Consider the following 16,478-nt stretch of genomic DNA (forward strand, 5'->3'; position numbering starts at 1 on the left):
GATACATCTTCCATCCCCTATGATGCATCTTTCATCCTCTATGATACATCTTCCATCCCCTATGATGCATCTTCCATCCCCTATGATGCATCTTCCATCCCCTATGACGCATCTTCCATCCTCTATGATACATCTTCCATCCCCTATGACGCATCTTCCAACCCCTATGTTGCATCTTCCATCCCCTATGACGCATCTTCCATCCCCTATGACGCATCTTCCATCCCCTATAATGCATCTTCCATCCCCTATGATACATCTTCCATCCCCTATGACGCATCTTCCATCCCCTATGATACATCTTCCATCCCCTATGACGCATCTTCCATCCCCTATGATGCATCTTCCATCCCCTATGATGCATCTTCCATCCCCTATGATGCATCTTCCATCCCCTATGACGCATCTTCCATCCCCTATGACGTATCTTCCATCCCCTATAATGCATCTTCCATCCCCTATGATACATCTTCCATCACTTATGATGCATCTTCCATCCCCTATGACGCATCTTCCATCCCCTATGACACATCTTCCATCCCCTATGATGCATCTTCCATCCTCTATGATACATCTTCCATCCCCTATGATGCATCTTCCAATCCCAATGATGCATCTTCCATCACCTATGACGCATCTTCCATCCCCTATGACGCATCTTCCATCCCCTATGACGCATCTTCCATCCCCTATGACGCATCTTCCATCCCCTATGACGCATCTTCCATCCCCTATGACGCATCTTCAATCCTCTATGATGCATCTTCCATCCCCTATGATGCATCTTCCATCCCCTATGATGCATCTTCCATCCCCTATGATGCATCTTCCATCCCCTATGATGCATCTTCCATCACCTATGATGCATCTTCCATCCCCTATGATGCATCTTCCATCCCCTATGATGCATCTTCCATCTCCTATGACGCATCTTCCATCCCCTATGACGCATTTTCCATCCTCTATGACGCATCTTCCATCCCCTATGACGCATCTTCCATCCCCTTTGACGCATCTTCCATCCCCTATGACGCATCTTCCATCCCCTATGATGCATCTTCCATCCCCTATGATGCATCTTCCATCCCCTATGATGCATCTTCCATCCCCTATGATGCATCTTCCATCCCCTATGATGCATCTTCCATCACCTATGATGCATCTTCCATCCCCTATGATGCATCTTCCATCCCCTATGATGCATCTTCCATCCCCTATGAAGCATCTTCCATCACCTATGATGCATTTTCCATCACCTATGATGCATCTTCCATCCCCTATGATGCATCTTCCATCACCTATGACGCATCTTCCATCCCCTATGAAGCATCTTCCATCACCTATGATGCATCTTCCATCCCCTATGACGCATCTTCCATCACCTATGATGCATCTTCCATCACCTATGATGCATCTTCCATCACCTATGATGCATCTTCCATCACCTATGATGCATCTTCCATTACCTATGACGCATCTTCCATCACCTATGACGCATCTTCCATCACCTATGATGCATCTTCCATCACCTATGATGCATCTTCCATCACCTATGATGCATCTTCCATCCCCTATGAAGCATCTTCCATCACCTATGACGCATCTTCCATCACCTATGATGCATCTTCCATCCCCTATGATGCATCTTCCATCCCCTATGACGCATCTTCCATCCCCTATGACGCATCTTCCATCCCCTATGACGCATCTTCCATCACCTATGACGCATCTTCCATCACCTATGATGCATCTTCCATCACCTATGATGCATCTTCCATCACCTATGATGCATCTTCCATCACCTATGATGCATCTTCCATCCCCTATGAAGCATCTTCCATCACCTATGACGCATCTTCCATCCCCTATGAAGCATCTTCCATCACCTATGAAGCATTTTCCATCACCTATGATGCATCTTCCATCCCCTATGAAGCATCTTCCATCACCTATGACGCATCTTCCATCCCCTATGAAGCATCTTCCATCACCTATGACGCATCTTCCATCACCTATGACGCATCTTCCATCCCCTATGAAGCATCTTCCATCACTTATGACGCATCTTCCATCCCCTATAAAGCGTCTTCCATCACCTATGATGCATCTTCCATCACCTATGATGCATCTTCCATCACCTATGACGCATCTTCCATCACCTATGACGCATCTTCCATCCCCTATGACGCATCTTCCACAACCTATGATGCATTTTCCACCACCTATGATGCATTTTCCATCACCTATGATGCATCTTCCATCCCCTATGATGCATCTTCCATCCCCTATGATGCATCTTCCATCCCCTATGACGCATCTTCCATCACCTATGATGCATCTTCCATCCCCTATGACGCATCTTCCATCACCTATGACGCATCTTCCATCCCCTATGATGCATCTTCCATCCCCTATGATGCATCTTCCATCCCCTATGAAGCATCTTCCATCACCTATGACGCATCTTCCACCACCTATGATGCATCTTCCATCCCCTATGATGCATCTTCCATCCCCTATGATGCATCTTCCATCACCTATGACGCATCTTCCATCACCTATGATGCATCTTCCATCACCTATGATGCATCTTCCATCACCTATGACGCATCTTCCATCCCCTATGATGCATCTTCCATCCCCTATGATGCATCTTCCATCACCTATGATGCATCTTCCATCACCTATGATGCATCTTCCATCCCCTATGATGCATCTTCCATCACCTATGATGCATCTTCCATCCCCTATGATGCATCTTCCATCACCTATGACGCATCTTCCACCACCTATGATGCATTTTCCATCACCTATGATGCATCTTCCACCACCTATGATGCATCTTCCATCACCTATGATGCATCTTCCATCACCTATGATGCATCTTCCATCACCTATGATGCATCTTCCATCACCTATGATGCATCTTCCATCACCTATGACGCATCTTCCATCACCTATGATGCATCTTCCATCACCTATGATGCATCTTCCATCCCCTATGATGCATCTTCCATCCCCTATGATGTATCTTCCACCACCTATGATGCATCTTCCATCACCTATGATGCATCTTCCATCACCTATGACGCATCTTCCATCACCTATGATGCATCTTCCATCACCTATGATGCATCTTCCATTACCTATGACGCATCTTCCATCACCTATGGTGCATCTTCCATCACCTATGATGCATCTTCCATCCCCTATGATGCATTTTCCACCACCTATGATGCATCTTCCATCACCTATGAAGCATTTTCCATCACCTATGAAGCATTTTCCATCACCTATGATGCATTTTCCATCCCCTATGAAGCATCTTCCATCACCTATGACGCATCTTCCATCCCCTATGAAGCATCTTCCATCACCTATGAAGCATTTTCCATCACCTATGATGCATTTTCCATCCCCTATGAAGCATCTTCCATCACCTATGACGCATCTTCCATCACCTATGAAGCATTTTCCATCACCTATGATGCATTTTCCATCCCCTATGAAGCATCTTCCATCACCTATGACGCATCTTCCATCACCTATGATGCATCTTCCATCACCTATGATGCATCTTCCATCACCTATGATGCATCTTCCATCACCTATGATGCATCTTCCATCACCTATGATGCATCTTCCATCCCCTATGATGCATCTTCCATCACCTATGATGCATCTTCCATCACCTATGATGCATCTTCCATCACCTATGATGCATTTTCCACCACCTATGATGCATCTTCCATCCCCTATGATGCATCTTCCATCCCCTATGATGTATCTTCCATCCCCTATGATGCATCTTCCATCACCTATGATGCATCTTCCATCACCTATGATGCATCTTCAATCACCTATGATACATCTTCAATCACCTATGATGAATCTTCCATCACCTATGATGAATCTTCCACCACCTATGATGCATTTTCCATCACCTATGATACATCTTCCATCACCTATGATGCATCTTCCATCCCCTATGAAGCATCTTCCATCACCTATGACGCATCTTCCATCCCCTATGAAGCATCTTCCATCACCTATGAAGCATCTTCCATCACCTATGATGCATCTTCCACCACCTATGACGCATCTTCCACCACCTATGTTGCATCTTCCACAACCTATGATGCATCTTCCATCACCTATGATGCATCTTCCATCCCCTATGATGCATCTTCCATCACCTATGATGCATCTTCCATCACCTATGATGCATCTTCCATCACCTATGACGCATCTTCCATCCCCTATGAAGAGTCTTCCATCACCTATGACGCATCTTCCACCACCTATGATGCATCTTCCACAACCTATGATGCATCTTCCATCACCTATGATGCATCTTCCATCCCCTATGAAGCATCTTCCATCACCTATGACGCATCTTCCACCACCTATGATGCATCTTCCACAACCTATGATGCATCTTCCATCACCTATGACGCATCTTCCATCCCCTATGAAGCATTTTCCATCACCTATGACGCATCTTCCACCACCTATGATGCATTTTCCATCGCCTATGAAGCATCTTCCATCCCCTATGAAGAGTCTTCCATCACCTATGACGCATCTTCCACCACCTATGATGCATCTTCCACAACCTATGATGCATCTTCCATCACCTATGATGCATCTTCCATCCCCTATGAAGCATCTTCCATCCCCTATGATGCATCTTCCATCCTCTATGATACATCTTCCATCCCCTATGATGCATCTTCCAACCCCTATGACGCATTTTCCATCCCCTATGACGCATCTTCCATCACCTATGATGCATCTTCCATCACCTATGATGCATCTTCCATCCCCTATGACGCATCTTCCATCACCTAGGACGCATCTTCCATCCCCTACGACGCCTCTTCCATCCACTATGACGCATCTTCCATCCCCTATGACGCATCTTCCATCCCCTATGACGCATCTTCCATCCCCTATGACGCATCTTCCATCCCCTATGATGCATCTTCCATCCCCTATGATGCATCTTCCATCCCCTATGACGCATCTTCCATCCCCTATGATGCATCTTCCATCACCTATGATGCATCTTCCATCACCTATGATGCATCTTCCATCACCTATGATGCATCTTCCATCCCCTATGAAGCATCTTCCATCACCTATGACGCATCTTCCACCAACTATGATGCATTTTCCATCACCTATGATGCATCTTCCATCCCCTATGATGTATCTTCCATCACCTATGACGCATCTTCCATCACCTATGACGCATCTTCCACCACCTATGATGCATTTTCCATCACCTATGATGCATCTTCCACCACCTATGATGCATCTTCCATCCCCTATGATGCATCTTCCATCACCTATGATGCATCTTCCATCACCTATGATGCATCTTCCACCACCTATGATGCATCTTCCATCACCTATGATGCATCTTCCATCACCTATGATGCATCTTCCACCACCTATGATGCATCTTCCATCCCCTATGATGCATCTTCCATCCCCTATGATGTATCTTCCATCCCCTATGATGCATCTTCCATCCCCAATTATACATCCTCCATCCCCTATGATGCATCTTCCATCCCCTATGACGCATCTTCCATCCCCTATGACGCATCTTCCATCCCCTATGATGCATCTTCCATTCCCAATTATATATCCTTCATCCCCTATTATGCATCTTCCATCCCCTATGATGCATCTTCCATCCCCTATGATGCATCTTCCATCCCCTATGATGCATCTTCCATCCCCTATGACGCATCTTCCATCCCCTATGATGCATCTTCCATCCCCTATGATGCATCTTCCATCCCCTATGACGCATCTTCCATCCCCTATGATGCATCTTCCATCCCCTAAGATGCATCTTCCATCCCCTACGATGCATCTTCCATCCCCAATTATACATCTTCCATCACCTATGATGCATTTTCCATCCCCTATGACGCATCTTCCATCCCCTACGATTCATTTTACATCCCCAGTTATACATCCTCCATCCCCTTTGATGCATCTTCCATCTCCTATGACGCATCTTCCATCACCTATGATGCATCTTCCATCCCCTTTGATGCATCTTCCATCCCCTATGATGCATCTTCCATCCCCTATGATGGATCTTCCATCCCCTATGACGCATCTTCCATCCCCTACGATTCATTTTACATCCCCAATTATACATCCTCCATCCCCTTTGATGCATCTTCCATCCCCAATTATACATCTTCCATCTCCTATGATGCATCTTCCATCACCTATGACGCATCTTTCATCACCTATGACGCATCTTCCATCCCCTATGACGCATCTTCCATCCCCTATGACGCATCTTCCATCCCCTATGTTGCATCTTCCATCCCCTATGATGCATCTTCCATCCCCTATGACGCATCTTCCACCACCTATGATGCATTTTCCACCACCTATGATGCATTTTCCATCCCCTATGATGCATCTTCCATCCCCTATGACGCATCTTCCACCACCTATGATGCATTTTCCACCACCTATGATGCATTTTCCATCCCCTATGATGCATCTTCCATCCCCTATGATGCATCTTCCATCACCTATGATGCATCTTCCATCCCCTATGATGCATTTTCCACTACCTATGACGCATCTTCCATCCCCTATGATGCTTCTTCCATCCCCTATGATGTATCTTCCACAACCTATGATGCATCTTCCATCCCCTATGATGCATCTTCCATCCCCTATGATGTATCTTCCATCACCTATGACGTATCTTGCATCAGCTATGACGCATCTTCCATCCCCTATGACGCATCTTCCATCCCCTATGATGCATCTTCCATCCCCTATGATGCATCTTCCATCCCCTATGACGCATCTTCCATCCCCTATGACGCATCTTCCATCCACTATGACGCATCTTCCATCCCCTATGACGCATCTTCCATCACCTATAAAGCATCTTCCATCCCCTATGATGCATCTTCCATCCCCTATGACGCATCTTCCATCCCCTATGATGCATCTTCCATCCCCTATGATGCATCTTCCATCCCCTATGACGCATCTTCCATCCCCTATGATGCATCTTCCATCCCCTATGATACATCTTCCATCCCCTATGATGCATCTTCCATCCCCAATTATACATCTTCCATCACTTATGATGCATCTTCCATCCCCTATGATACATCTTCCATCACCTATGATACATCTTCCATCACTTATGATGCATCTTCCATCCCCTATGATACATCTTCCATCACCTATGATACATCTTCCATCACTTATGATGCATCTTCCATCCCCTATGATGCATCTTCCATCACTTATGATGCATCTTCCATCCCCTATGATACATCTTCCATCACCTATGATACATCTTCCACCACCTATGATACATCTTCCATCCCCTATGATGAATCTTTCATCACCTATGATGCATCTTCCATCACCTATGATGCATCTTCCATCACCTATGATGAATCTTCCATCCCCTATGATACATCTTCCATCTCCTATGATGCATCTTTCATCACCTATGATGCATCTTCCATCCCCTATGACGCATCTTCCATCACCTATGATGAATCTTCCATCCCCTATGATACATCTTCCATCACCTATGATGCATCTTCCATCACCTATGATGAATCTTCCATCCCCTATGATACATCTTCCATCAACTATGATGCATCTTCCATCACCTATGATGCATCTTCCATCCCCTATGACGCATCTTCCATCACCTATGATGAATCTTCGATCCCCTATGACGCATATTCCATCCCCTATGACGCATCTTCTATCACCTATGATGCATCTTCCATCACCTATGACGAATCTTCCATCCCCTATTATGCATCTTCCATCCCCTATGATGCATCTTCCATCACCTATGACGCATATTCCATCCCCTATGACGCATCTTCCATCCCCTATGATGCATCTTTCATCCCCTATGACACACCTTCCATCACCTATGACGCATCTTCCATCTCCCATGATGCATCTTCCATCCCCTATGACGCATTTTCCATCCCCTATGATGCATCTTCCATCCCCTATGACGCATATTCCATCCCCTATGACGCATCTTCTATCACCTATGATGAATCTTCCATCCCCTATGACGCATATTCCATCCCCTATGACGCATCTTCTATCACATATGATGCATCTTCCATCACCTATGACGAATCTTCCATCCCCTATGATGCATCTTTCATCCTCTATGATGCATCTTCCATCACCTATGACGCATCTTCCATCCCCTATGATGCATATTCCATCCCCTATGATGCATCTTTCATCCCCTATGATGCATCTTCTATCCCCTATGACGCATTTTCCATCCCCTATGATGTATCTTCCATCCCCTATGATGCATCTTCCATCCCCTATGATGCATCTTCCATCACCTATGACGCTTCTTCCATCACGTATGATGCATCTTCCATCACCTATGACGCATCTTCCATCCCCTATGACGCATCTTCCATCACCTATGACGCATCTTCCATCCCCTATGATGCATCTTCCATCCCCTATGATGTATCTTCCATCCCCTATGAAGCATCTTCCATCACCTATGACGCATCTTCCATCACGTATGATGCATCTTCCATCACCTCTGACGCATCTTCCATCACGTATGATGCATCTTCCATCCCCTATGATGCATCTTCCATCACCTATGACGCATCTTCCATCACGTATGATGCATCTTCCATCCCCTATGATGCATCTTCCATCCCCTATGATGCATCTTCCATCACCTGTGACGCATCTTCCATCACGTATGATGCATCTTCCATCCCCTATGACGCATCTTCCATCCCCTATGACGCATCTTCCATCACCTATGACGCATCTTCCATCCCCTATGATGCATCTTCCATCCCCTATGATACATCTTCCATCCCCTATGATGCATCTTCCATCACCTATGACGCATCTTCCATCACCTATGATGCATCTTCCATCACCTATGATACATGTTCCATCACCTATGATGCATCTTCCATCACCTTTGATACATCTTACATCCCTTATGATGCATCTTCCATCCCCTATGATACATCTACCATCACGTATGATACATCTTCCATCACTTATGATGCATCTTCCATCCCCTATGATACATCTTCCATCACCTATGATACATCTTCCATAACTTATGATACATCTTCCATCCCCTGTGATACATCTTCCATCACTTATGATTCATCTTCCATCCCCTTTGATACATCTTCCATCCCCTATGATGCATCTTCCATCACGTATGATGCATCTTCCATCCCCTATGATACATCTTCCATCCCCTATGATGCATCTTCCATCACCTATGACGCATCTTCCATCACCTATGATGCATCTTTCATCACCTATGATGCATCTTCCATCCCCTATGACGCATCTTCCATCCCCTATGATGCATCTTTCATCACCTATGATGCATCTTCCATCACCTATGACGCATCTTCCATCGCCTATGATGCATCTTCCATCCCCTATGACGCATCTTCCATCACCTATGATGCATCTTCCATCCCCTATGATGCATCTTCCATCACCTATGATGCATCTTCCATCCCCTATGACGCATCTTCCATCCCCTATGATGCATCTTTCATCACCTATGATGCATCTTCCATCACCTATGACGCATCTTCCATCACCTATGATGCATCTTCCATCCCCTATGACGCATCTTCCATCACCTATGACGCATCTTCCATCACCTATGATGAATCTTCCATCCCCTATGATGCATCTTCCATCACCTATGACGCATCTTCCATCACCTATGATGAATCTTCCATCCCCTACGATACATCTTCCATCCCCTATGGTGCATCTTTCATCACCTATGATGCATCTTCCATCCCCTATGATACGTCTTCCATCACCTATGATGCATCTTCCATCACCTATGATACATCTTCCATCACTTATGATGCATCTTCCATCCCCTATGATACATCTTCCATCACCTATGATACATCTTCCATCACCTATGATACATCTTCCATCACCTATGAAACATCTTCCATCCCCTATGAAGCATCTTCCATCACTTATGATGCATCTTCCATCCCCTATGATACATCTTCCATCACTTATGATGCATCTTCCATCACATATGATACATCTTCCATCACTTATGATGCATCTTCCATCCCCTATGATACATCTTCCATCACCTATGATGCATCTTCCATCACCTATGATACATCTTCCATCCCCTATGATACATCTTCCATCACTTATGATGCATCTTCCATCCCCTATGATACATCTTCCATCACCTATGATACATCTTCCATCACCTATGATGCATCCTCCATCACCTATGATACATCTTCCATCCCCTATGATACATCTTCCATCACTTATGATGCATCTTCCATCACTTATGATGCATCTTCCATCCCCTATGATACATCTTCCATCACCTATGATGCATCTTCCATCACCTATGATACATCTTCCATCCCCTATGATACATCTTCCATCACTTATGATGCATCTTCCATCCCCTATGATACATCTTCCATCACCTATGATACATCTTCCATCACCTATGATGCATCCTCCATCACCTATGATACATCTTCCATCCCCTATGATACATCTTCCATCACTTATGATGCATCTTCCATCCCCTATGATACATCTTCCATCACCTATGATGCATCTTCCATCCCCTATGATGCATCTTCCATCCCCTATGATACATCTTCCATCCCCTATGATACATCTTCCATCACCTATGATGCATCTTCCATCACCTATGATGCATCTTCCATCCCCTATGATACATCTTCCATCACCTATGATGCATCTTCCATCACCTATGACGCATCTTCCATCCCCTATGATAAATCTTCCATCCCCTATGATAAATCTTCCATCACCTATGATGTATCTTCCATCACATATGATGCATCTTCCATCACCTATGATGCATCTTCCATCACCTATGATACATCTACCATCCCCTATGATACATCTTCCATCACCTATGATACATTTTCCATCCCCTTTGATACATCTTCCATCCCCTATGACACTTGCCAGCCCTAAGACCATCATGCTAAGCGAAGTCATATCGCTGATGGAGGCTCATAAGACATCGCTCAACGATACCATCTGTAACTTGCAGCGCGCACTGAGCGAAGCAACGAGCAAGCTGAGTGATGTGATCGAAAGCCTTGAATTCACGCAAAAGGAACTGGAGGATTCAAAGAAGGAGATAAGAAAGCTCTCTGATGACAACGCCTTGCTTGAACAACAACTCCGCGGATTATCTGCCGATACAGCAGAGGTGAAGCAAAGCCTCATGAAAGCCACGGACCGCGCGGACTACATGGAAGACCAGAGCAGAAGAAATAATCTACGCATAAGTGGAATTCCAGAGGACAGGAACGAGAACTGGCAGCAGTCGCACTGGAAGGTCTCACAGTTTCTCCGCAGACATTTCAATCTGACTCCTGACCTTGAACGAGCTCACCGAGTGGGGAAGCAGAAGGACAAACCACGTGACATTGTTGTCAAATTCACGCGATTCCAGGACCGCGAATCCGTGCTTCAGGATCGCCGCAGGCTCGCCGGAACACGAGTTTATGTGAATGAGGACCTGTGTCCTGCAACATTGGACATCCGCCGAAGCAAGATGGACGAACTGCGCGAGGCCAGGCGACAAGGGAAGGTGGCCTACTTTAACTATAGGACACTTGTGGTAAGAGAACGTCGGGATAAGGACCGCGCACGCGACCGTCCAGCTCGCGACGCCACGCAGCCTCAAGCCACACCGCCGTCTCTGCACACGACACCGCCTCGTGTCGCCTCCATAGCAGAGTATCCTGTCCTGACGTCCTCCGCACTACAGCCTCCTGCCAGCTTTTCCCCGGCTGTTCCTCCGAACACGCCTGCAGTCGACTTAAACCTCACTCCGACTGACCAAACCACTTCTGCGTCTGCTGACGCCAGTCCTGCCCCAGCTTCCGGTGCCACCTCCCAGGCACCTCCCAGCCACGAGATGCTACAGCCAGAGGTGACTGCCAACAGCATCGCACCTGCCGCAGCCGACATACAAGCAACAGCGGAAGCCAGACCCACACCCAGCAGTCCAAGCAAAGCAGTCCTATGAGGAAGCCCCCATCATACTACAAGGCTTAAAAAAGCTGAGGTGTTGTAATTTTCCTCAATTGTTTTTCACATTATACAATGTCCCCCATATGTTTTCCGTTTTCCAGTATTTGTGATAATGAATTTCTTAGTCTGTTTCGCCAGTCGCCACGACATCCTATCTTTTGATGACATTGACAGTATGAGTCTTGTAACCTTCCCTGAAAACAATGACGGTATGACTGATAACAATAACCCTGATATTTTCCTTCAACAGTCCCTGCAGTTTAAAAACCCGTCTCCTAAGTACATATTTCCTGGCTCTAAGGTTGATAAAAGTTTTGCATCTTTCACTGTTTTAGGATATAATATTAACAGCATTCCTAAACATCTTGATGACCTCGTAAACAGCTGTGTTCTGCCTCTAAAGTTTACTTTTGATGTCATGTGTATGTGTGAAACGAAGCTCACGGAAGAAATTCAAAACCTGTACGACATTAAGACTTATCAGATGTTCACCAATAATACCAGCAGGGGTAGCGGGGGTATAGCAGTATTTGTTCATGAGTCACATAACGCTTGCCCAAGACCAGACCTTACAGTTAATAACCTCATCATGGAGAGCCTTTTCATTGAAATATTTAATAAATCCAGTAACATTATCGTCGGTATGATTTACAACCGTCCCAAATCAAATAACCAGCTTTTCTTTGACAAGCTCAATGAAATCACGAGTCTTGGCATCTGAGAACAAACGCTGCTATATTACGGGTGATTTTAACATAAACTTGTTAAATTCAGCCATGCCTGCCTCTAGAAACCTGTCAAACCTATTCCACGAAAATATGTTTTATAACTGCATAACGAAGCCCACTCGTGTGACAGACAGTTCTGTAACATTGCTGGATCATATCTGGACAAATGACCTTGCACATAATCTGGATAATACAATAATATACTCTCATATATCTGATCACTTTCCAGTACTTTCTGAATTCAAGTCTAACGTAACAATAGCACAACCTGGCGAAATAGATATTCAGTATAGGGATTTCTCGGAGCAAAATGTCCAGCTGTTCATTCAGCACTTGCAATCTGTGTCTTGGGACTTGATTTATATTCCTGCCAATCCTAATAATAAGCTTGCCAATTTCTATACTATATTCACAACTTCATTCAATGTTTTCTTCCCTTTACATAAATCTCTAAAGCCCAAAGCCCTTGCCAAGCCATACATAACATCAGAAATAAAAACCTTGATTGCCCAAAAGAATAAATTACAAAGAAAATATGCAAAATATCCCCTGACTTATGGAGAAGCCTTCCGCTCAATTAGAAATCAGTTGACCACCACTATCCGTAATGCAAAGTCAACTTATCTAAAAAGCAAGTTACTTCAAGATCCTTGTAACTCACACACGACCTGGAAGGTGCTTAACACTATCCTAAACCGTAACAAGACCACGTGTGAACATACCCACTCAATCAATGTTAGTGGTAAAGTTGTGACTGACCCTCATGATATTGCTGAACAATTTAATATTTACTTCAGTGATATCGGAACGAATCATGATTTGGATTCCCATAACCACAATGATAATTTCGAAACATTTTTGGGGCATCCAGTAAATGACAGGATGTCCCTCCCCCCAGTCACAGTTCAGGAAGTGCTGGACACAATTAAATCTAAAAAAAAGATACATCCGCTGGTCACGATGAAATACCCATAAAACTAATAAAAAAGATTGCTCCATACATAGCCCATGTATTAGTTTATATATTTATTGCTTCTTTTCAAACTGGAATATTCCCCGATACATTAAAGATCGCCAGTCATACCCATTTTTAAAGCAGGTGATAAAAATTCAATAAATAATTACCGCCCCATTTCCATGTTATCAGCATTAGCTAAGCTACTTGAGAAATTGGCATTAAGACGCTTAGAAGAGTACTATAAACGCAATAAAGTAATAACACCTTCCCAGTATGGCTTTGTCGATGGAAAATCCACTCAGTCTGCTCTCGTAGCATTTGATACTGTAAACCACAGAATTTTGTTACGGAAATTAGCTGACTATGGTATTAAAGATAACGCCAATAATTGGTTTAATTCTTACTTAACAAATAGAGTATGTTTCATATACTAAATGTTCCTCTCCCACCTGTCAAATGTTAAACGGAGTACCACAGGGTTCCATACTTGGTCCATATCTTTTCTTATTGTATATAAATGATTTTGTGAACTGTACCAATCTATTTAATTTTACTCTGTATGCTGATGATGCCACCTTGTACACTGCTGGTCCGAACATTAATTCCCTGATCACCAATGCCACCCACAACCTGCGCCAAGTAAGCAACTGGATTCTTAGCAATAAGCTAAACTTAAACACCAATAAAACTCATTTTATATTTCACCGAAATAAAGAGATGCCTCACATCCTGCCAGAACTACGATTTGACAGTAAAATTATCAAACGCACATATTGTACTAAATTTCTAAGTGTTAAAGTAAATCAAAATTTAAGCTGGAGCCAAAATATCCAAGATATCGCCAGCAAAATCAGTAAGCAACGTGGCATCATGTACCATATGAGAAATGTTTTATCCACCGAAGCCTTCAAACAGATATATTATTCGTTGATATATCCTCATCTTACTTATTGTAATGTTGTATGGAGTGGAGTCCCCAAGAATCGCCTCAAATGTCTGTTTATTGCTCAGAAGAGAGTCATAAGATGCATTGCTCGCCTGCACAGGTATGGCCACACCAATGCAGCTTTCAGAGAACTAAATATATTAAAATTTTATGAACTGAACGATTACTGTTCTGCCACATACGTTTTTAAATGTCTAAGATACCCAGATAACACAATGTTTAATTATCGCAATAATAGTCAATATGCTTTAAGAAATGCTTCGCTTCTCCAACTCCCATTTTGTAACTCGTCTCAGTCAAAGACAGTTATAGATTATCGTGGTCCAAAGATCTGGAACACTCTCCCCGAAAATCTGAGGAATAAACCTACCTTTGAGGCGTTCAAAAAGACTCTCAAGCAATACTTTGTGACCAAATATAACTATAACAATGTAGAGTAAAATACTGTACAAATAATATTTATAACCAAACATATTCCGATACTTGATCCTTAAACTACATTATCTACCATTATTATCTCGTCTTTGTATTTCATTCCATGCTCTGTATAGTTTATTTTACTAAATTGTCTATGCCGTTGTAATGTATGATTAATGTATTTGTCTATATTGTCTCCTGTATATATCATTCTGAGTACCCATCAATATAACTGATGAACATGACCAAAATTCTCTGTACATACTTTGTTAATCAACAGTCTTTTCAAGAGAGTTTTCCTTTAAAAAGGCTGAGCCACGTTTTATATAACACTATATGTACCTACATTATCTGTATAAATATTTATGGCAAAATAAACTGTTTCAATTTCAATTTCAATTTCCATCACCTATGATGCATCTTCCATCACCTATGATGCATCTTCCATCCCCTATGATAAATCTTCCATCCCCTATGATAAATCTTCCATCCCCTATGACGCATCTTCCATCACCTATGATGCATATTCCATCACCTATGATGCATATTCCATCACCTATGATGCATCTTCCATCACCTATGAAGCATCTTCCATCCCCTATAACGCATCTTCCATCCCCTATGATGCATCTTCCATCCCCTATGACGCATCTTCCATCCCCTATGATGCATCTTCCATAACTATGATGCATCTTCCATCCCCTATGACGCATCTTCAATCCCCTATGACGCATCTTCCATCCCCTATGACGCATCTTCCATCCCCTATGATGCATCTTCCATCCCCTATGATGCATCTTCCATCCCCTATGACGCATCTTCCATCCTCTATGATACATCTTCCATCACCTATGACGCATCTTCCATCCCCTATGACGCATCTTCCATCCCCTATGACGCATCTTCCATCCCCTACGATACATCTTCCATCCCCTATGATACATCTTCCATCCCCTATGATACATCTTCCATCACCTATGATGCATCTTCCATCACCTATGATGCATCTTCCATCACCTATGATGCATCTTCCACCACCTATGATGCATCTTCCATCACCTATGATGCATCTTCCATCACCTATGATGCATCTTCCATCACCTATGATGCATCTTCCACCACCTATGATGCATCTTCCATCACCTATGACGCATCTTCCACCACCTATGATGCATCTTCCATCACCTATGATGCATCTTCCACCACCTATGATGCATCTTCCACCACCTATGATGCATCTTCCATCACCTATGACGCATCTTCCATCCCCTATGATGCATCTTCCATCACCTAT

General features: G+C 43.8%; 2 protein-coding genes across 2 annotated transcripts; both read left to right on the forward strand.

Annotated features, from left to right (window-relative positions):
- The first annotated feature begins 5,083 nt into the window (after positions 1-5,083).
- LOC138867091 (uncharacterized) lies at positions 5,084-6,764 on the forward strand. Its single transcript, XM_070141534.1, has 3 exons — positions 5,084-5,211; positions 5,985-6,303; positions 6,759-6,764. Exons 1-3 carry the CDS (start codon positions 5,084-5,086, stop codon positions 6,762-6,764), a joined length of 453 nt encoding a protein of 150 aa, XP_069997635.1.
- A 4,280-nt stretch (positions 6,765-11,044) lies between these two features.
- On the forward strand, positions 11,045-12,130 carry LOC113818839 (protein unc-13 homolog C-like). Its single transcript, XM_070141535.1, has one exon. It carries the CDS (start codon positions 11,045-11,047, stop codon positions 12,128-12,130), a length of 1,086 nt encoding a protein of 361 aa, XP_069997636.1.
- Positions 12,131-16,478: the final 4,348 nt, after the last annotated feature.

Source organism: Penaeus vannamei, chromosome 28, assembly GCF_042767895.1.
Source record: "Penaeus vannamei isolate JL-2024 chromosome 28, ASM4276789v1, whole genome shotgun sequence".
NCBI lineage: Eukaryota > Metazoa > Arthropoda > Malacostraca > Decapoda > Penaeidae > Penaeus > Penaeus vannamei.

What these genes read in the sequence shown, in the direction of transcription:
- LOC113818839 (XM_070141535.1), top strand. Translation starts at nt 11,045, where the DNA reads ATGACACTTGCCAGCCCTAAGACCATCATGCTAAGCGAAGTCATATCG.
- LOC138867091 (XM_070141534.1), top strand. Translation starts at nt 5,084, where the DNA reads ATGCATCTTCCATCACCTATGATGCATCTTCCATCCCCTATGAAGCAT. An exon ending in CATCTTCCATCCCCTATGAT is followed by an intron (nt 5,212 to 5,984) that starts GTATCTTCCATC and finishes TTACATCCCCAG; the next exon opens with TTATACATCCTCCATCCCCT.